We start from the raw sequence: 21,436 nt of genomic DNA, 5'->3' as shown, positions 1-21,436 counted from the left end.
AGGCGCGTGGGGTTGGCGGTAATGTATTGAGGGGGATAGAAAACTGTCTCACAAAAGTGCATGAATAAACAGGTCTTTTTTCTGAATGGCAGGCAGTAACTAATGGGGTACCACAGGGATCAGTACTAAGTCCTTAGATGTAAGTCCACGGTAGCACAGTGGTTAGCACTGTTGCTTCACAGCTCCAGGGACCTGGGTTCGATTCCCGGCTTGGGTCACTGTCTGTGTGGAGTTTGCACATTCTCCTCGTGTCTGCGTGGGTTTCCTCCGGGTGCTCCGGTTTCCTCCCACAGTCCAAAGATGTGCGGGTTAGGTTGATTGGCCATGCTAAAAATTGCCCTTAGTATCCTGAGATGTGTAGGTTAGAGGGATTAGTGGGTAACTATATAGGGATATGGGGGTAGGGCCTGGGTGGGATTGTGGTCGGTGCAGACTTGATGGGCCGAATGGCCTCTTTCTGTACTGTAGGGTTTCTATGATTTCTTCTATGATTTCTATGATGTTCACAATATATATATTAATGATTTAGATGAAGGAACTGAATGCAATATCTCCAATTTTGCAGATGACACAAAGCTGGGTGGGAGGATGAACTGCAGGGAGGATTCAGAAAAGCTTCATTGTGATTTGGACAAGCTGAATGAGTAGGCAAATCCACGGCAAAAGCGGTATAATGTGGATAAATGTGAGGTTGTCCACTTTGGTAATGCATGAAGGCAAATGATCTGAATGGCTATAAATTGAGAGAGGGGAATGTGCAACGAAACCTGGTGTCCTTCTAAATCAGTCGCTGAAAGAAAGCATGCAGGTGCAGCAAGTGGTAAATAAGGCAAATGTAATGTTGACCTTCATAATGAGAGGATTTGAGTATAGGAACAGGTATGCCTTGCTGAAATTATAGAGGGTCATGGTGAAACCACACCTGAAATATCGTGTGAAGTCTTGGTCTCTTTACCGAAGGAAGGACGTTCGTGCTATAGAGGAAAGGTTTACCAGACTGATTTTTGGCATGGCAGGACTGACGTATTAGGAGAGATTGAATTGGTTATGATTATATTCACTGGAGTTTAGAAGAATGAGGGAGGAATCTCATTGAAACCTACAAAATTCCAAAAGGACTAGATCGGATAGATGCAGGAAGGATGTTCCCCATGGCAGGAGAGTCCAGAGCCAGGGGCTACAGTCTAACACTACAGGTAAATCATTTAGGACTGAGATGAGTGAAATCTTTTCACCCAGAGAATGGTGAGACTGTGGAATTCTCTGCCACAGAATGTAATTGAGGCCAAAACATTGTTTGTTGTCAAGACGGAGCTAAATATAGCTCTTGGGGTGAAAGGGATCAAAGAATATGACGGGATGGGAGGGGAGCGAGAACAGGCTACTGAGTTGGATGATTAGTGATGATCATGAATGGTGGAGCAGGCTGGAAGGGCCTAATGGCCTACTGCTGCTCCTATTTGCTATGTTTCTATGACAGCCTGGACTCCAGGACCATTGCAGTGGCCTTCCACACTCTTCATGCCCTACAGCTGTCCCTTGCAGCATGAGGGTGGGGGGTAATAACTGTGACTGACCTCTTTAACCCATCATGCCAGGGTTCGCTTGCCCTCATGGAGCTAATCACCACATCAGAGCCCCCATACTGCCCATGCAGCCTGGCTTTTCACTAGACCCGAACCTGGGACCTCAAAGTCTGTGCTGACCCTATAAACTTATTCCAGAAAGGCCACAGGAAACATTGCTTAACACCAGCAGGGGGAACCCAAGAAGCACAAAGTCTACACCAAAAGGAGCCCTAGAACTACCTCTCCTCAGCCTGAGAATGACTTAGATAGTTCCCCCACATCATCTCCATTGCCCACTCTCCATTTGACTCCCTCGTTGGTAATGGTGACTTGCACGCTCACCACCAATATCCCCTTCGGATGCGAGGTCGCCAGGTTCACATGACTATGGAGACTTTGTAAACTGCGCCAGCATGATGTCACGCCAGTGCGTAATGAACAAATCAGAGGGTGGAAATCCTGGTGGGAAGGCTCACTAATGATATGCTAATATAGTAAAATTGAGTTCCCGAAAGAACCTCTTTATGTCATAGAGGGACATGTAAATTGAGAAATTTTGGTCCAGTGTCACGGTTTATGCTGACGACTACCAAGGGCTCAAAATTCCACCCAATATAAAGGGTACAATTCTTATGGGGGTGCAGGAGCACATCATGTACAAACTGACCCATTTTCTAGCAAGGCAATCTACCGAGATGCAAAACGAAGAAGAAAACCTCCAGCTAATTTCAGGGGACGCTGTTGGAAATTTTTCATCTAAACATATTTTAAGAATTAAACAAGGATGACATCTAGTGGCAGTATGCAATACAAAAAAACCTCTCACAGGGCAGTTGTCAGAAATCCATTTTTGATGTGTGTTTTACAGACTTAACAACAAACGTTGCAACACAATATGAAGGAAAGCCTGAAATTTCAGGGCTTAAACTAAATTACTTGCCAGTTAGTAGAAAAGAAAGCAGAACATGAAGGTAACAAACAAGTGGCAACCACCAACATGTCACACTGTCATTTTCATCACAGTTTATTAAGAGCAAAGCAGAACTGGTTAGCAAACTGCAAAATACAAATTTCTGGATTCTTTCTTTACCTAAATACATGCATTGGCTCATCATCCGATTTCACTTGTGAGAAAGCCTGGTTTCTGCTCTTAATCACATCACGGAGTATTACTGCAAAACAAGGAACAAACGCATATATTATTCTTGGAAACCACAGAGCTCATTATTTTTTTTATTGAAATACTTGTCCTCATTATGATTGCTTCAATCTTGTTTCTTTCTTGAACGGTGGATATGAGCTACGTCAAGTAACAAATTTAAAACGGACTATTCTAAACCCGTGTTGGATTGCTGTCCTTCTATTAAATTAACTTTTTCTATTGATTAAATTGCTCTCATCTACACTGTATACTACTGGAACAGCAGAATACCCGTACTGGTGCCTATTAGACTAATTTATCTCTGCGTGCCTTCTTCCATTGTGGATATCCTCACTTCTGGAAAGATGGATCATCCTGCAGGAATAAACTCATTAACGATAGTCAGCATGGTTTTGTGAGAGGGAGGTCATGCCTCACTAACCTGGTGGAGTTTTTTGAAGAAGTGACTAGAATGGTTGACGAGGGAAGGGCCGTGGATGTCGTCTATATGGACTTTAATAAAGCGTTTGACAAAGTCCCTCATGGTAGGTTGGTCCAGTGTCACGGTTTATGCTGACGACTACCAAGGGCTCAAAATTCCACCCAATATAAAGGGTACAATTCTTATGGGGGCGCAGGAGCACATCATGTACAAACTGACAACATGTCAATGTTGCAGAAGCATAATTGGTCCTAATTGCTGGAATGTTTGTTTTAACCTGGACTAATGCAGATCAGTTATTTTAGTGTTTTCCCCTGGGGTTTTTCAGAGTGGGGCTTGATTAGGTTGATTGACAGCATGCGACTGGGTGGCAGGGCTAGGTGCACAGAGAGTAACAGGTTTAGTTGCTGTTTGAGAGCTATAGAAAGAAGTAAGCTCTTTCTCTCTCTGAATATTGGAGTCAGGAACCAGCCAGAAAATACAGCTCTTTCTCTAAAGTTCTGCTGTTTGAAGTTAGCACTCTCTCTCTGGAGACTGCTGTATGGGGGTCAGAAGATAGGTGTCTTTCTGGATCTCTGTCCAGAGGGGTTAAAAGGCTGGAAATGTAGCACCCAGATGAGCATATCTGTTTTTGTGCCAACTGGTTCTGAAGAAAGATGTATGTGTCATAGAGTCATAGAGGTTTACAGCATGGAAACAGTCCCTTCGGCCCAATTTGTACATGCTGCCCTTTTTTTTTTTTAAAGCCCCTAAGCTAATCCCAATTGCCCACATTTGGCCCATATCCCTCTATACCCATTGTACCCATGTAACTATCTAAATGCTTTTTAAAAGATAAAATTGTACCCGCCTCTACTACTAACTCTGGCAGCTCGTTCCAGACACACACCACCCTCCTTGGAAAGACGGAGGATGAGGGGAGACTTAATAGAGGTGTATAAAATTATGAAAGGCATAGATAGGGTGAACGGTGGGAAGCTTTTCCCCGGGTCGGTGGTGACGTTCACGAGGGGTCATAGGTTCAAGGTGAAAGGGGGGGAGGTTTAACACAGATATCAGAAGGACATATTTTACACAGAGGGTCGTGGGGGCCTGGAATGTGTTGCCGGGCAAGGTGGTGGAGGCGGACACACTGGGAACGTTTAAGACTTATCTAGACAGCTATATGAACGGAGTGGGAATGGAGGGATACAAAAGAGTGGTCTAGTTTGGACCAGGGGAGCGGCGCGGGCTAATTGTTCTTTGTTTCTCGTTTCAAGGCTTCATTCTATGATCATCTTGCTGGTGCCAGTACAGAGCGAGACTGCGGATAGTTGGGAACCTGTCTCGGGGGCAGGGAATTCAGATGGTGTTCGTAAAGCAGAAGTGGAAATGAATAGGGTTGGGAAGCATTTTCTGTTCAGGGCCAGTGTGATCTCCTGGACTCGTTTCGATCGCCACAGGGGGTCTGAGAGGAATTTCCCAGATTTTTTTTCCCCATATTGGCCCTGGGGTTTTCACTCTGGGTTTTCGCCTCTCCCTGGAGATCACATGGTCTGGAATGGGGGGGTGGGGGTGAGTTAATAGGTTGTGATGAACAAAGCATCGTAGCTGTGAGGGACAGCTTGGTGGATAGGATATTAGGATGTAGATAGGCTGGAAAATTGGGCGGGGATCCTGGATTCAGGATTCAATCCTGGACCGGGGAGTGGCGTGGGCTTGGAGGGCCGAAGGGCCTGTTCCTGTGCTGTATTGTTCTTTGTTCTTTGTTCACCGTGTGAAAAAATTGCCCCTCTGGACACTTTTGTATCTCTCCCCTCTCACCTTAAACCTATGCCCTCTAGTTTTAGACTCCCCTACCTTTGGGAAAAGATATTGACTATCTAGCTGATCTGTGCCCCTTATTATTTTATAGACCTCTATAAGGTCACCCCTCAGCCTCCTATGCTCCAGAGAAAAAAGTCCCAGTTTATTCAGCCTCTCCTTATAACTCAATCCAACAAGTCCCGGTAGCATCCTAGTAAATCTTTTCTGCACTCTTTCTAGTTTAATAATATCTTTTCTATAATGTGATCAGAATTGCACACAGTATTCCAAGTGCGGCCTTACCAATGTCTTGTACAACTTTAACAAGATGTCCCAACTCCTGTATTCCATGTTCTGACCGATGAAACCAAGCATGCCGAATGCCTTCTTCACCACTCTGTCCACCTGTGACTCCACTTTCAAGGAGCTATGAGCCTGTACCCCTAGATCTCTTTGTTCTGTAACTCTCCCCAATGCCCTACCATTAACTGAGTAAGTCCTGCCCTGCTTCAATCTATCAAAATGCATCACCTCGCATTTGTCTAAATTAAACTCCATCTGCCAATCGTCAGCCCACTGGCCCAATTGATCAAGATCCCGTTGCAATTGGAGATAACTTTCTTCACCGTCCACTATACCACCAATCTTGGTGTCATCTGCAAACTTACTAACCATGCCTCCTATATTCTCATCCAAATCATTAATATAAATGACAAATAACAGTGGACCCAGCACTGGAAATGGTAGCCAAAGGTGGCAGGTGCAAGACAGAGGGTCTTGGCAGTGAGCCCCCATTACCCTGAGGTGATGATGGGGGGGGGGGGGGGGGGGGGGGGTTGCTGCTGCTGGTCCAGCATCCTCTGGTTCCTCCTTAGCATCTTCTTCCACACCCTCCTGGACCACCTCCTCCACAAGGGCATCCGCCTGGCTCCCCTCCTCCTCCATGATGTCACCCCACTGCTGCGCCAGGTTGTGGTGTGCACAGCAGACCTCCACAATGCAGGAGGCCCTCTGGGGCTGTACTGAAGGATCCCACCAGAGTGGTGAAGGTAGCAGAACCGCATCTTTACTAGTCTGATGTACTGCTCGACGATGGACCAGATGGCTGTGTGGGCTTCATTGTAGGTCTCCTTCACCTTGGTCTCAGGTGTCATAAACTGTGACTTAAGCGGATGGCCCTTGTCCCCATGAGGCATCCTGGCAGCTCAAAGAACAAAGAACAGTACAGCACAGGAAACAGGGCCCTTCGGCCCTCCAAGCCTGTGCCGCTCATTGGTCCAACTCGACCATTCGTTTGTATCCCTCCATTCCCAGACTGCTCATGTGACTATCCAGGTAAGTCTTAAACGATGTCAGTGTGCCTGCCTCCTCCACCCTACTTGGCAGCGCATTCCAGGCCCCCACCACTCTGTGTAAAAAACGTCCCTCTGATATGTGAGTTATACCTCGCCCCTCTCACCATGAGCCCGTGACCCCTCGTGATCGTCACCTCCGACCTGGGAAAAATCTTCCCACTGTTCACCCTATCTATACCCTTCATAATTTTGTACACCTCTATTAGGTCTCCACTCATTCTCCATCTTTCCAGGGAGAACAAGCCCAGTTTACCCAATCTCTCCTCATAGCTAAGACCCTCCATACCAGGCAACATCCTGGTAAACCTTCTCTGCACTCTCTCTAAAGCCTCCACGTCCTTCTGGTAATGCGGTGACCAGAACTGGACGCAGTACTCCAAATGTGGCCTAACCAGCATTCTATACAGCCGCAACATCAGACTCCAGCTTTTATACTCTATACCCCGTCCTATAAAGGCAAGCATACCATATGCCTTCTTCACCACCTTCTCCACCTGTGCTGCCACCTTCAAGGATTTGTGGACTTGCACACCTAGGTCCCTCTGTGTTGCTATACTCTTGATGGCTCTGCCATTTATTGTACAACTCCCCTCTACATTAGTTCTTCCAAAATGCATCACTTCGCATTTGTCTGGATTAAATTCCATCTGCCATTTCTCCGCCCAATTTTCTAGCCTATCTATATCCTGCTGTATTGTCCGACAATGTTCATTGCTATCCGCAAGTCCAGCCATCTTCGTGTCATCCGCAAACTTGCTGATTACAACAGTTACACCTTCTTCCAAATCATTTATATATATCAAAAATAGCAGAGGTCCCAGTACAGAGCCCTGCGGAACACCACTGGTCACAGACCTCCAGCTGGAAAAAGACCCTTCGACTGCTACCCTCTGTCTCCTGTGGCCAAGCCAGTTCTCTATCCATCTAGCCACCTCTCCTTGTATCCCATAAGCCTTAACCTTCTTAACCAACCTGCCATGAGGGACTTTGTCAAATGCCTTACTGAAATCCATATAGACGACATCCACGGCCCTTCCTTCGTAAACCGTTTTTGTCACTTCCTCAAAAAACTCCACCAAATTTGTACGGCACGACCTCCCTCTTACAAAACCATGCTGTCTGTCACTAATGAGATTGTTCCATTCTAAATGCGCATACATCCTGTCTCTAAGAATCCTCTCCAACAACTTCCCTACCACGAACGTCAAGCTCACCGGCCTATAATTACCCGGGTTATCCCTGCTACCCTTCTTAAATAACGGTACCACATTCGCTGTCCTCCAATCCTCAGGGACCTCACCTGTGTCCAATGAAGAGACAAAGATTTCTGACAGAGGCCCAGCAATTACATCTCTTGTCTCCCTGAGCAGTCTAGGATAGATGCCATCAGGCCCTGAGGATTTGTCAGTTTTAATGTTACCTAAAAAAACCTAACACTTCCTCCCTCGTAACAGAGATTCTCTCTAACGCTGGTCTTCAAACACCCTGGAGATACACGAGTGTCCCAAGATGTAGCTGTCATACATACTCCCCTGGAAGCCCAAGCACATCTCCAAGATGTTAGCGAGGCGGTCGCACATGATCTACGCATTCAGAGAGTGAAAGCCTTCCTGTTCATAAAGGGCACTCCCTGATAACCATAAGGTTATCTATCACGGAGCCCTCAATCCCTCAAAACAGCCCATGTCCTCATGCGTCTGAACCCTGGCAAGCCTAACCTACCCCACTGCCATGTGCCACCTTGATTGGCTGCCAACCTTTAACACATCATCACCTCAGCGGCCATAGAAACTGCCCCCTTATGGTTGCCAATGGTGTCCCACACGGCTGTACCCTCCCTTCACATGATGCAGCAATTGCATGCTTGCTGGTATGTGGCGCAAAGCTCCCCCCCCCACCAAATCCCTGGAAAGTCACATCCCTGGATACAGACCCCTGATATCACAGGTCAGTGGCAGCTGCACGAGGCAGACTGGGCTCAGCGCTCTGGCGCTCACGTTGAGCCTAAGTGCAGTTGTGGGAAGGTCCTCAATAAGGAATCCTTGCAGGATACACATGCGTGTACCCACCTGGATGTTTGGTGCAACGTGACTTCCAGACATGGCGCCCTGATCAGACAAAATGGTAGGGAAGCACCGTTCTAACTTCCTTGCGATAGATGGTCACTGTAGGGAGTACTACTGAGTTCATGCAGTGTGCTGAGCTGTGTTATCACCTGACAAGCTCCCTTAATTGGGGTAACAGCTGCCATGTGCTTGTGACTGTTAATGGGGCCTGGGATGGGATGTCCTTGCTAAACCATGGAGCCTTCCCAGCCGAGAGGTGGCAAGGTGGAGGCGGCAACATCAGTGGGATTTGATCTCAATCTCTGGACCTCCTAGGGGGTCTTTCAGCAGGCAGGGTGAATGCTTGCCCCACAGCTCCAACCAAGCAGCGACCACTGACCTGAGGACCCCCGGCCCAGCCTGAGCTCCCCCTCTCAAGCCTGTTGCATCCATGGGGGTCTCCACCCCGCACCATGGCAGTGGCTGAACCACCCTCTTTGCACCCTGGAAGGTTGGTGGACAGCTCTCCTTCCCAACTGTTGTGCCTGAACCACAGTTTATAGGAGAGATAATGATTTGCGCCGGTGTGACATGACACCGGATAGATGGGTGTAGTCTGGGAGTCACTTGCCGATTTTGCTAATCATAGACTCATACAGCATAGAAGAGGCTCTTCAGCCCATCGAGTCTGCCCCGACACATTGGAAACACCTGAACTCGCACCTAATCCTATCTGCCAGCACTTGGCAATAGCCCTGAAAGTTATGATGTGCCAAGTGCTCATCAAGATACTTTTTGAAGGATGTGAGACAACCTGCCTCTACCATCCTCCCTGGCAGCGCATTCCAGACCGTCACCACCCTTTGGGTGAAGAAGTTTTTCCTCAATTAAATTCCCCTAAACTTGCTGCCCCTCACCTTGAACCTATGTCCTCCCATGACTGACTCTTCAACTAAGGGAACAGCTACTCCTTATCCACTCTGTCCATGTCTGTCATCATCTTGTACACCTTGATCAGGTCGCCCCTCAGTCTTCTCTGCTTCAATGAAAACAACCTAAGCCTACACAACCTGTCTTCATAACTTAAATGTTCCATCCAAGGCAGCATCCTGGTGAAAATGAAATTGAAATGCTGGCAATTGTATGCGAATCACCCTCGACTTCTTTTTCGGTGAGAATGGGCACGAATTGGTTTGCGCCATTACAAAGAGGCTGGGAGAATTGCAAACTGTTTGGCACCAGGTGCAAAACGGATTTTTAGGCTCACACACTATTCTACTGCTTTGGCGTGATCTAATAACAGCGGAGTAAGTTCGGAAAACCTCCCCATTCTCTAAGCAGGCATTCACCATAACACTGTTTTCGATCTCTTAGCCAATTATGTGTCCAGTATCGCTTTTATCCTATGGGTTTCAATGTTGCCAACAAGCCTACCAAACTTTATCAAACACCTTTTGGAACCCCATATACAACATCCAAATGACCTCTATGATACTAGAATGTAAAGAAATATAATATATTGTGGAAATTATTGATCACAATACATGTTCTCAAATAGCAGATCAGACTTCTGTATTGTTCTCAAACAACAGATCAGACTTCCTTTCATTAATAAAAATGAATATAATTACTTCAGAATGCTACACAAACTACAGATTACTTTTGAGCATGTTTTCCTTTAGACATTCATTTGAGGTTACGGTCATAGAGTCATAGAGGTTTACAGCATGGAAACAGACCCCTCGGCTCAACTTGTCCATGCGGCCCAGTTTTTACCACTAAGCTAGCCCCAATTGCCCGCATTTGGCCCATATCCCTCCATACCCATCTTAGCTATGTAATTGTCTAAATGCTTTTTAAAAGGCAAAATTGTACCTGCCTCTACTACTACCTCTGGCAGCTCGTTCCAGACACTCACCACCCTCTGAAAAAATTGCCCTGCTGGACCTTTTTGTCTCTCAACCCTCTCACCTTAAACCAATGTCCTTTAGTTTTAGACTCCCCAGCCTTTGGGAAAAGATGTTGACTCTACCTTATCTATGCCCCTCATTATTTTATAGGTCTCTACAAGATCACCCCTAAGCCTCCTACACTCCAGGGAAAAAATCTCTTTGTTCCATAACTCTCTCCAATGTCCTACCATTAACTGAGTGGGTCCTGCCCCGATTCAATCTACCAAAATGCATCACCTCATATTTATCCACATTAAACTCCATCAGCCATTCATCGGCCCACTGGTCCAATTGATCAAGCTCCCGTTACAATCCTAGATAATGTTCTTCACTGTCCACTATGCCAACAATCTCGGTGTCTTTTGCAAACTTACTTACCAGTCTATCCACCTTCTCCTTATAACTCAAACCATCAAGTCCCGGTAGCATCCTAGTAAATCTCTTCTGCACTCTTTCTAGTTTAATAATATCCTTTCTATAATAGGGTGACCAGAACTGTACACAGTATTCCAAGTGTGGCCTTACTAATATCTTATACAACTTCAACAAGATGTCCCATCTCCTGTATTCAATGTTCTGACCAATGAAACCAAGCATTCCGAATGCCTTCTTCACCACCCTGTCCACCTGTGACTCCACTTTCAAGGAGCTTTGAACCTGTACCCCTAGATCTCTTTGTTCCATAACTCTCTCCAATGTCCTACCATTAACTGAGTGGGTCCTGCCCCGATTCAATCTACCAAAATGCATCACCTCATATTTATCCACATTAAACTCCATCAGCCATTCATCGGCCCACTGGTCCAATTGATCAAGCTCCCGTTACAATCCTAGATAATGTTCTTCACTGTCCACTATGCCAACAATCTCGGTGTCTTTTGCAAACTTACTTACCATGCCTCCTAAATTCTCATCCAAATCATTAATAAATGACAAATAACAGTGGGTCTAGCACCGATCTCTGAGGCACACCACTGATCACAGGCCTCCAGTTTGAAAAACAACCCTCTACAACCACTCTGTCTCCTCTCATCAAGCCAATTTTGTATCCATTTAGCTACCTCACCCTGGATCCCGTGAGATTTAACCTTATGCAACAACCTACCATGCAGTACCTTGTCAAAGGCCTTGCTAAAGCCCAAGTAGACAACATCAACTGCACTGCCCTCATCTACCTTCTTGGTTACCGCTTCAATCAAATTTGCGAGACATGATTTTCCACTCACAAAGCTATGCTAACTGTCCCTAATCAGTCCTTGCGTCTCCAAATGCCTGTCAACCCGGTCTCTCACAATACCTACTAACTATTTACCCACTACAGAAGTTAGGCTCACCGGTCTGTAGTTCCCAGGCTTTTCCCTGCAGCCCTTCTTAAACAAAAGCACAACATTTGCCACCCTCCAATCTTCAAGTACCTCATCTGTGGCTGTCACTGATTGAAATATCTCTGCTAGGGGACCCACAATTTCCTCCCTAGCTTCCCACAATGTCCTGGGATACATTTCATCAGGTCCCGGCGATTTATTTACCTTGATGCGCTTTAAGACTTCCAGCATCTCTTTCTCTGTAATATGTACACTCTTCAGGACATCACCATTTATTTCCTCAAGTTCCCAAACATCCATGCCTTTCTCAATAGTAAATATTACTATGAGAAATATTCACTTAGAGAGATGGGTGAGACCCTATGTGTGTAGATGACTTGTTGATCCTGAAGAGGTCCTACTCTCTCGTTACTGTTTTGCCCTTTATGTATTTGCAGAAGCTCTTTAGATTTTCCTTTGCCTTATCTGCCAAAACAATCGTGTCCCCTTTTTGCCCTCCTGATTTCCCTCTTAACTCTACTCTGACAACCTCTATACTCTTCAAGGGATCCACTTGATCCCAGCTGCCTATGCATGTCATATGCCTCTTCTTCTTTTTGACTATCATCGGTATTTACTGTTGAGAAAGGCATGGATGTTAGGGAACTTGGGGAAATAAATTGTGATGTCTTGAGGAGTGTACATATTACAGAGAAGGGAGTGTTGGAAGTCTCAAAGCGCATCAAGGTAGATAAATCGGATGAAATGCATCCCAAGACATCGTGGGAGGCTCGGGAGGAAATTGTGGGTCCCCAAGCAGAGATATTTGAATCATCGATAGCCGCAGGTGAGGTGCCTGAAGATTGGAGGGTGGCAAACGTTGTTTAAAAAGGGCTACAGGGAAAAGCCTGGGAACTACAGGCCAGTGAGCCTAACGTCTGTAGTGGTTAAGTTGTTAGAAGGTATTCGAAGAGACAGGATCTCCAGGCATTGAGAGAGGCAAGGACTGATTAGGGACAGTCAGCATGGCTTTGAGAGTAGAAAATCATGTCTCACGAATTGGATTTAGATTTTTGAAGCGGTAACCAAGATAGATAGATGAGGGCAATGCAGTTATAGAGTCATAGAGGTTTACAGCATGGAAAAAGGTCCTTCAGACCAACTTGTCCATGCCGTCCTTTTTTTTTTAAACCACTAAGCTGGTCCCAATTGCCTGCATTTGGCCCATATCCCTCTATATTCATCTTACCCATGTAACTGTCTAAATGCTTTTTAAAAGACAGCATTGTACCCGCCTCTACTATTACCTCTGGCAGCTTGTTCCACTCACCACCCTGTGAAAACATTGCCCCTCTGGACGCTTTTGTATCTCTCCCGTCTCACCTTAAACCTTTAGTTTTAGACTCCCCTACCTGTGGGAAAAGATGTTGACTATCTAACTGATCTATGCCTCTCATTATTTTATAAACCCCTAAGATCATCCCTAAGCCTCCTATGCTCCTGGGAAAAAAGTCCCAGTCTATCCAGCCTCTCCTTATAACTCAAATCATCAAGTCCCGGTAGCATCCTCGTAAATCTTTTCTGCACTCTTTCCAGCTTAATAATATCCTTTCTATAATAGGGTGACCAGAATTGTACACAGTATTCCAAGTGTTGCCTTTGACGTCTACATGGTCAAAAAAGGTTACAGTTTTGGATGAAGTTTAAGCTCGTGTGCTACTTTACATCCAAAATTGTCTTATTGTGTAAATCCAAGAAGCACCTAATAATTAAACAGTGCCTGTAGTAGTATCAGGCAATACAGACCAGTTGACCCCAGAAGGGATTCCCAATCTGTGCTGAGGTTTTGGGTATGAAGGGGTTTGAGAGTGGTTCTAAGGAAGTGGAGGGATAACCATGGGAGAAAAGCCCCACATTTTCCTGGTGGAAAATGGTGGTAGCTCCAGAGGAGCTAACTCATTACAACCAGCAAGCAGGTTGTTAAAATTGCTTCGGGGTTCTCTACGAAACATCAAACTCTACTTGGTTTATATTAAATGAGGCACCTACTCCACTGAATGGAACTTGGTCTGGTTTCTGCCAAGCAGAAGGAAATAAAATCTGCCCCTAACTTGTCTTTAGCTAGAGAGGAAAATATCATTTGTCTGAGCTAACATTTCAGTTTCTCTCTCCACAGATGCTACCAGATCTCCTGCATTTTCTATTTATGTTTCAGATTGACAGCATTTGCGGTATTTTACTTTTACAAAGAACAAAGAACAATACAGCACAGGAACAGGCCCTTCGGCCTCCAAGCCCGCGCCGCTCATGTGCCCACTAGACCATTCTTTTGTATCCCTCTATTCCCAGTCTGTTCATGTGGCTATCTAGATAAGTCTTAAACGATCCCAGCGTGTCCGCCTCAATCATCCTGCTTGGCATTCCAGGCCCCCACCACCCTGTGTAAAATACGTCTCCTTGACATCTGTGTTGAACCTTGTCCCCCTCACCTTGAACCCGTGACCCCTTGTGTTCATCACCTCCGACCTGGGAAAAAGCTTCCCACTGTTCACTCTATCTATGCCTTCATAATTTTATACACCCCTATTAGGTCGTCCCTCATCCTCCGTCTTTCCAGGGAGAACAACCCCAGTTTATCCAATCTCTCCTCATAGCTAAGACCCTCCATACCAGGCAACATCCTGGTAAACCTTCTCTATACTCTCTCCAAAGCCTCCACGTCCTTCTGGTAGTGTGGTGACCAGAACTGGACGCGGTATTCCAAATGTGGCCTAACCAATGTTCTATACAGCTGCAACATCATATGCCAATTTTTATATTCTATGCCCCGTCCAATAAAGGCAAGCATGCCATATGCCTTCTTCACCACCCTCTCCACCTGTGCTGCCACCTTTAAAGATCTGTGGACTTGTACACCCAGGTCCCTGTGTGTGTCTATACTCCTGATGGTTCTACCATTTATTGTAGAGCTCCATTAGATTAGATCTACCAAATTACATTATTATTAGATTACATTAGATCTACCGAAATGCATCACTTCGCATTTATCTGGATTAAATTCCATCTGCCATTTCTCCGCCCAATGTTCCAGCCTATCTATATCCTGCTGTATTCTCTGACAATGTTCATCACTATCCACAACTCCAGCAATCTTCGTGTCGTCTGCAAACTTACTGATCACACCAGTTACATCTTCCTCCAAATCATTTATATATATCACAAATAGCAGAGATCCCAGTACAGAGCCCTGCGGAACACCACTAGTCACTGACCTCCAACCGGAAAATGACCCCTCCACTGTTACTCTCTGTCTTCTATGGCTAAGCCAGTTCTCCACCCATCTAGCTAGCTCACCTTTTATCCCGTGAGATTTAACCTTTTGCACCAGCCTGCCATGAGGGACCTTGTCAAAAGCTTTACTAAAATCCATATCGACGACATCCACGGCCCTTCCCTCGTCAATCATTTTTGTCACCTCCTCAAAAAACTCAACCAAATTTGTGAGGCATGACCTCCCTCGTACAAAACCATGCTGTCTATCGCTAATGAGATTATTCAGTTCTAAATGCGCATATATCCTATCTCTAAGAATCTTCTCCAACAACTTCGCTACCACGGACGTCAAGCTCACCAGCCTATAATTACCCGGGTTATCCTTGCTACCCTTCTTAACGGGACCACATTTGCTATCCTCCAATCCTCTGGGACCTCACCTGTGTCCAGTGAAGAGACAAAGATTTCTGTTAGAGGCCCAGCAATTGCATCTCTCGCCTCCCTGAGGAGTCTAGGATAGATGCCATCCGGCCCTGGGGATTTGTCTGTCTTAATGTTTCCTAAAAAACCTAACACTTCCTCCCTTGTAATTGAGATTTTTTCTAACAGGTCAACACATCTCTCAGACACTACCAGTCAACATGTCCCTCTCCTTTGTGAATACTGATGCGAAGTATTCGTTTAGGATCTCACCTACTTCCTTTGGTTCTAAGCATAATTCCCCTCCTTTGTCCCTGAGAGGTCCGATTCTTTCCCTAACAACCCTCTTGTTCCTAACGTATGTATAAAATGCCTTAGGTATCTCCTTAATCCTGTCTGCCAAGGACATTTCGTGACCCCTTTTTGCCTTTCTAAGTCCTTGTTTGAGTTCTTTTCCACTTTCTCTGTATTCCTCCAGTGCTCCATCTGTTTTTAGCTGCCTGGACCTCATGTATGCCTCTTTTTTCTTTTTGATTAGACCCACAATTTCACTGGTTATCCACGGCTCTCAAATCCTACCTTTCCTATCCTTCCTCTTTACAGGCACATGCCTGTCCTGCAGTCCTATCAACTGTTCCTTAAAAGACTCCCACATGCCAGATGTGGATTTACCCTTGAACAGCCTCTCCCAATCAACAACCACCAAATCCTTCTAATCCAGCTGTAGTTAGCCTTCCCCCAATTCAGCACCTTACCCATAGGACAACACTCATCTTTTTCCATTACTATCCTAAAGTTTACAGAATTGCGATCACTATTTGCCACATGTTCCCTTACTGAAACTTTGATGACCTGACCGGGCTCATTCCCCAGTACTAGGTCCAGTATAGCCCCCTCTCTAGTTGGACTGTCAACATATTGTTCCAAAGAACCTTCCTGTACGCATTTTATAAATTCTTCCCCGTCCAGGCCCCCAACCCTAAGCGATTTCCAGTCTATGTGAGGGAAATTAAAGTCTCCCATTACAACAACCCTATTTTTTCTGCACCTGTCCAGAATCTCCTTACATATCCATTCCTCAACTTCCTGTGGGCTGTTGGGTGGCCTGTAGTATACCCCCAGCATAGTGACTGTGCCCTTCCTGTTTCTGAGCTCCACCCACAGTGACTCGTTACATGACCCTTCCATATTGTCCACCCTCTGTACCGCTGTAATATGCTCCCTGACCAGCATTGCTACTCCCCCACCTCTCCTCTCCTCTATCTCGCCTAAAACACTTATACCCCGGAATATTCAGCTGCCAGTCCTGTCCTTCTTTTAACCAAGTCTCCATCACTGCAACCACATCCAAGTTCTACGCACGCATTAAGGCTATAAGCTCGTCTGTCTTGCCCGTGACGCTCCTTGCATTGAAGCAGATGCACTCCAGGCCTCCAGGCCCACTGAGGTCATCCTCCCCCAGAAGGCTCTTCCTCTTAGATAGCCTTGTCTTGGCCCCAACCTTGTCCCCAGCCTCTATGCTTATTGACCTATTGTTCTGATCCTCACCCCCCTGCCACATTAGTTTAAACCCACCCGAACCACACTAGCAAAACTCCCATTTGTCTAAACCTGTTGCATTTGAAATAATTGAGTTTATGCACAGAACAGAAACAAAATTGTTTGGATAGGTCAGTTACTTACTGTCCAAGATAGTCCTTCCCAGAATTCTCTTCTCAATTGATTTCTTTACCTCTCCCATCAGCCAAGGCAGGAAAACTTTCTCGGCATCTAAATGCGAAAATAACCAATCATGAAAACATGAACCAATACCACAATTTTCTTGCCACCCTAAGAGACAATATGTGACAAAGCAGAATGTTTTAAATTAAGAATGCACGACAAATAAAAAATACAAAAGTCTCTAGAAATCAAGATGGTTGTGCTGATCAATGCATCTTTTTCTGGCTAAGTAAAAATTTGGAAGACCCGCTACAAAGTTATATGCATTCTTGAACTCTATATGTATGATTAATTGCATGTCTCAGTCAGCACTGGCAAGAACTGCAAGAGACGAGACCCTTTGTGGTATTTTTGAAATTAAGGTATAGAATGCTTCGTTTTCCTGCTGTATATTGTCATAGCATAAAATCACTACAATGCAGGAGGAGGCAATTAGCCCATTGAGTGTGTCATACCCAGGCCCTCTCCCTTGCCCTATCCCCTTACCCTGCACATTCAGCATGACTAACCCATCTAATCTACATATATTGGGACACTAAGGGGCAATTCAGCATGGCCAATCCACCTAACCTTCACATCTTTGGACTGAGGGAGGAAACCAGAGTACCCGGAGAAAACCCACGCAGACACGGGGAGAATGTGCAACTCCACACAGACAGCGATCCAAGCCAGGAATCAAACCCGGGTCCCTGGCGCTGTGAGGCTAACCATTGTGCCACCGTGCTGCATGACCATAACAAGAACAAGGGATTGGATTAATCAACAATCTTATTTGAAAATAAACCAACTTTCAAATACAATTGAAAATAAATTCAACCTAATATGGTTAACCATGGAATGTAATACAGTTTCCCCTCGACTTCCTTTATTACTCTGTGGGTAAATGCAGCAAGTGTTGCGACGTTGAGCCATTACCAGTTTGATCCTTGGCCCACAGAACATTTGTTGATAGAGGGTGTTATAGCTAGAATGCAAACTTGGATTGGGAAGAACAGAGGAAAACGATCAAACAGATCTCTTGCGGCTGAATTTCACATGGTGTTTTCACCAGGGGGTCATGTCAAATAGGTTGGGTGGATAGCCCACTACCTTCCCACCAACTCTGGCTTGACGCTTTTAATATGCGAGGTTGGCATGCACTGAAATTGGCAGCCCAACTTCATATGTAAATAAATAGTTAATTATCTCCCAGGCTTGCTATTGATTGGATAGTACACTTCCCACACCATATTATGGATGGCATAGACAGGCAGGTGGGAATGGGCAGCTGTTATGAAATAATGGGAGCAAGGAAGGGTCCTGCTATTCCTTCTCTGCCATCTGCCCTCCAACACCCAGCCCCACCTCAGGCACCAGGATCCTTCGTAATTATAAACCTCCAGGTATCATCTACTATCTATCCAAGTTCTTTGTGCTCCTTCTTGCAGTCCTGACAGTGCCCACTGCTGAGCCCTGGCACTGTTGGAACTGCGGGACAATCTCGAGGAAAGGACTTCCTCTCAGAATTCCCACTCTCAACTACTTTAGCTTGCCTGTGACGTGTTATGGCTGCAGAGCAGACCGCTTACTGGTATGCTAGCTTCCAGCTAACTTTCCTTTTGCGGTGTGGGGGGCAGGCAGTTCACACACAACAGTCTAACCTCCCACTTCCCCCAGCAGCACCCCCCTCCTCCCCCACTTACACCCCATCCCACCAGGAAAACAGCCCCAGCTTATCCAATCTTTCCTCGTAGTTCAGACGCTCGAGCCCAGGCAACATCCTGGTAAATCTCCTCTGCACCCTCTCCAGTGGAATCTTCCTATAACATGGTGACCAGAACTGTACACAGTACTCTAGTTGTGGACAAACTAACATATTATACAGCTCCAGCATGACCTCCCTGATCTGGCATTCTATACCTTGGCTAATAAAGGACAAGCATCCCATATGCCTTCTTAACCAGCTTATCTATCTGCCCTGCCACCTTCAGGGATGTGTGCATATGCACTCGCAGTTCCCTCTGATCTTCAGTATTTTCCAGGGTCCTACCATTCCTCGTGTAATCCATTGTCTTGCTGGCCCTCCCCAAGTGCATTGCCTCATTTTTCCAGGATGAATTCCATTTGCCACTGCTCTGGCCACCTGACCAGTCCAATGATATCCTCCTGCAGTCCCCAGCTATCCTCCTCACTGTTCACCATCCTACCAACTTCTTGATCATATCCCCTACATCGAAGTCCAAATCATTAATATACACCACAAATAGCAAGGGCCCCTGCACTGAGCAAAACTCCATTGGAACAGACTTCCAGTAACAGAAACATCCCTCTACCTCACCCTCTGCTTCCTGCCTCTCAGTCAATTTTGGACCCAATGTGCCCCTTTGCCTTGGATCCCAGTCTTCCATGAGGGACCTTATTAAAAACGCCTTCCTAAAGTCCATATAGGCCACCTTCATCAATACTCCTGGTTACCTAGAGTCATAGTCACAACGTCATAGAGGTATACAGCTTGGAAACAAGCCCTTCGGCCCAACTTGTCCATGCTGCCTTTTTTTTTAAACCTCTAAGCTAATCACAATTGCCCACATTTGGCCAATATCCCTCTATACCTATCTTACCCATGTAACTGTCTAAATGCTTTTTAAAAGATAAAATTGTACCCGCCTCTACTACTACCTCTTGCAGCTTGTTCCAGACACTCACCACCCTCTGTGTGAACAAATTATCCCTCTGAACACTTTTGTATCTCTCCCCTCTCACCTTAAACCTATGCCCTCTAGTTTTAGACTCCCTTACCTTTGGGGAAAGATATTGACCATCTAGCTGATCTGTGCCCCTCATTACTTTATAGACCTCTATAAGATCACCCCTCAGCCTTCTACGCTCCAGAGAAAAAAGTCCCAGTCTATCCAGCCTCTCCTTATAACTCAATCCATCAAATCCCGGTAGCATCCTAGTAAATTTCTACTGCACTCTTTCTAGTTTAATAATATCCTTTCTATAATAGGGTCACCAGAACTGTACACAGTATTCCAAGTGTGGCCTTACCAATGTCTTGTACAACTTCAACAAGACGTCCCAACTCCTGTATTCAATATTTTGACCAACGAAAGCAAGCATGTTGAATGTCTTCTTCACCACTCTGTCCACCTGTGACTTCACTTTCAAGGAGCTATAGAACAAGATCTCTTTGTTCTGTAACTCTCCCCAACACCCTACCATTAACTGAGTAAGTCCTGCCCTGGTTCAATCCACCAAAATGCATCACCTCGCATTTATCCAAATTAAACTCCATCTGCCATTCATCAGCCCACTGGCCCAATTGATCAAGATCCCGTTGCAATTGGAGATAACTTTCTTCACTGTCCACCATGCCACCAATCTTGGTGTCATCTGCAAACTTACTAACCATGCCTCCTATTTTCTCATCCAAATCATTAATACAAATGACAAATAACAGTGGACCCAGCACTGATCCCCGAGACACACCGCTGGTCACAGGCCTCCAGTTTGAAAAACAACCCTTTATTTACAACCAGCTCCTCAAAAAATTTGATTAAATTGTCAAAAAAGACCTTTCCTGAAAAGTGCAAGCCTTAATCCTTGATTAATCCATGTCTACCCAAGTGCAGATTTATCCTGTTCCTCACAATTCTTTCTGGTAACTTTCCCATCATTGAGGTTAGACTGACTGGCCTATAATTTCCTGGTCTATCCCTACCTCTCTTCTTAAATAATGGGACAATATTAATTCTCCTCCAGTCCCCTGGCACCTCATCTGCAGCCAGAGGATTTGCAAATTCCTGCCAATGTCCTAACATCTGATTATGTAGAAATAGAATGGATCGGCCTCAAACAGCTGGCACGGAAGGGAATGGAGTCAGTGACTGGAGAGGGGAGCTGGTAGCTTGAACCAAAAGCAACAGCTTCAGCCTTCTCCATATTTAATTGGGGAAAATTTGTGCCCTTCCACTACTGGATATCAGACAAGCAATGTGACAAATCAGAAGCAGTGAAGAGATCAAGAGAGGTAGTCGTGCAGTAGAGCCAGAAGCCATTGGCATATATTTGGAATCTGACACTGTGTTTTCGATGATGATACCAAGGTGCGGTACATAATTGAAAAATAAGAAAAGCCGAGGATGGATCGTTGGGAACAGAAGTCATTGTAGACAGTCCTTTGGCTATGACTGGTTTGATAAGAATGCAAAGAAGAAAGGACAGTGCCATTCAGTTGGACAACAGTGGAGAGATGCTGGAGGAGAATGGTGTGGCTAATTGTGTCACAGTCAGGTTGAGAAGAATGAGGATGCAACATTGTCACAGGCACATAAATAAAGACTGCTTGGTAACGTGGGAAGGTGGAAACCTGGTTTCAGAGATTAAAAAGTAGAAAAGGTGGCAAGTTAAAATGGAGCATTTTGACTTTCATATAGATTGGGACAAG

At 45.5% G+C, this 21,436-nt stretch overlaps 1 protein-coding gene across 1 annotated transcript in view; it reads right to left on the bottom strand.

Moving 5' to 3' along the window:
- The window catches only part of rsph3 (radial spoke head 3), a 160,036-nt gene that overhangs the window by 54,502 nt on the left and 84,098 nt on the right, over positions 1-21,436 (bottom strand). The window contains exons 6-7 of the mRNA XM_078229990.1: positions 16,969-17,055; positions 2,659-2,740 (exon numbers count right to left, since the gene is read on the bottom strand). Of these exons, the coding sequence (XP_078086116.1) occupies positions 2,659-2,740; positions 16,969-17,055 (169 nt within the window). The remainder of the gene's footprint in view (positions 1-2,658; positions 2,741-16,968; positions 17,056-21,436) is intronic.

This window comes from Mustelus asterias, chromosome 15 (genome assembly GCF_964213995.1).
Source record: "Mustelus asterias chromosome 15, sMusAst1.hap1.1, whole genome shotgun sequence".
NCBI lineage: Eukaryota > Metazoa > Chordata > Chondrichthyes > Carcharhiniformes > Triakidae > Mustelus > Mustelus asterias.
This window is presented reverse-complemented; position numbering and strand designations above follow the sequence as displayed.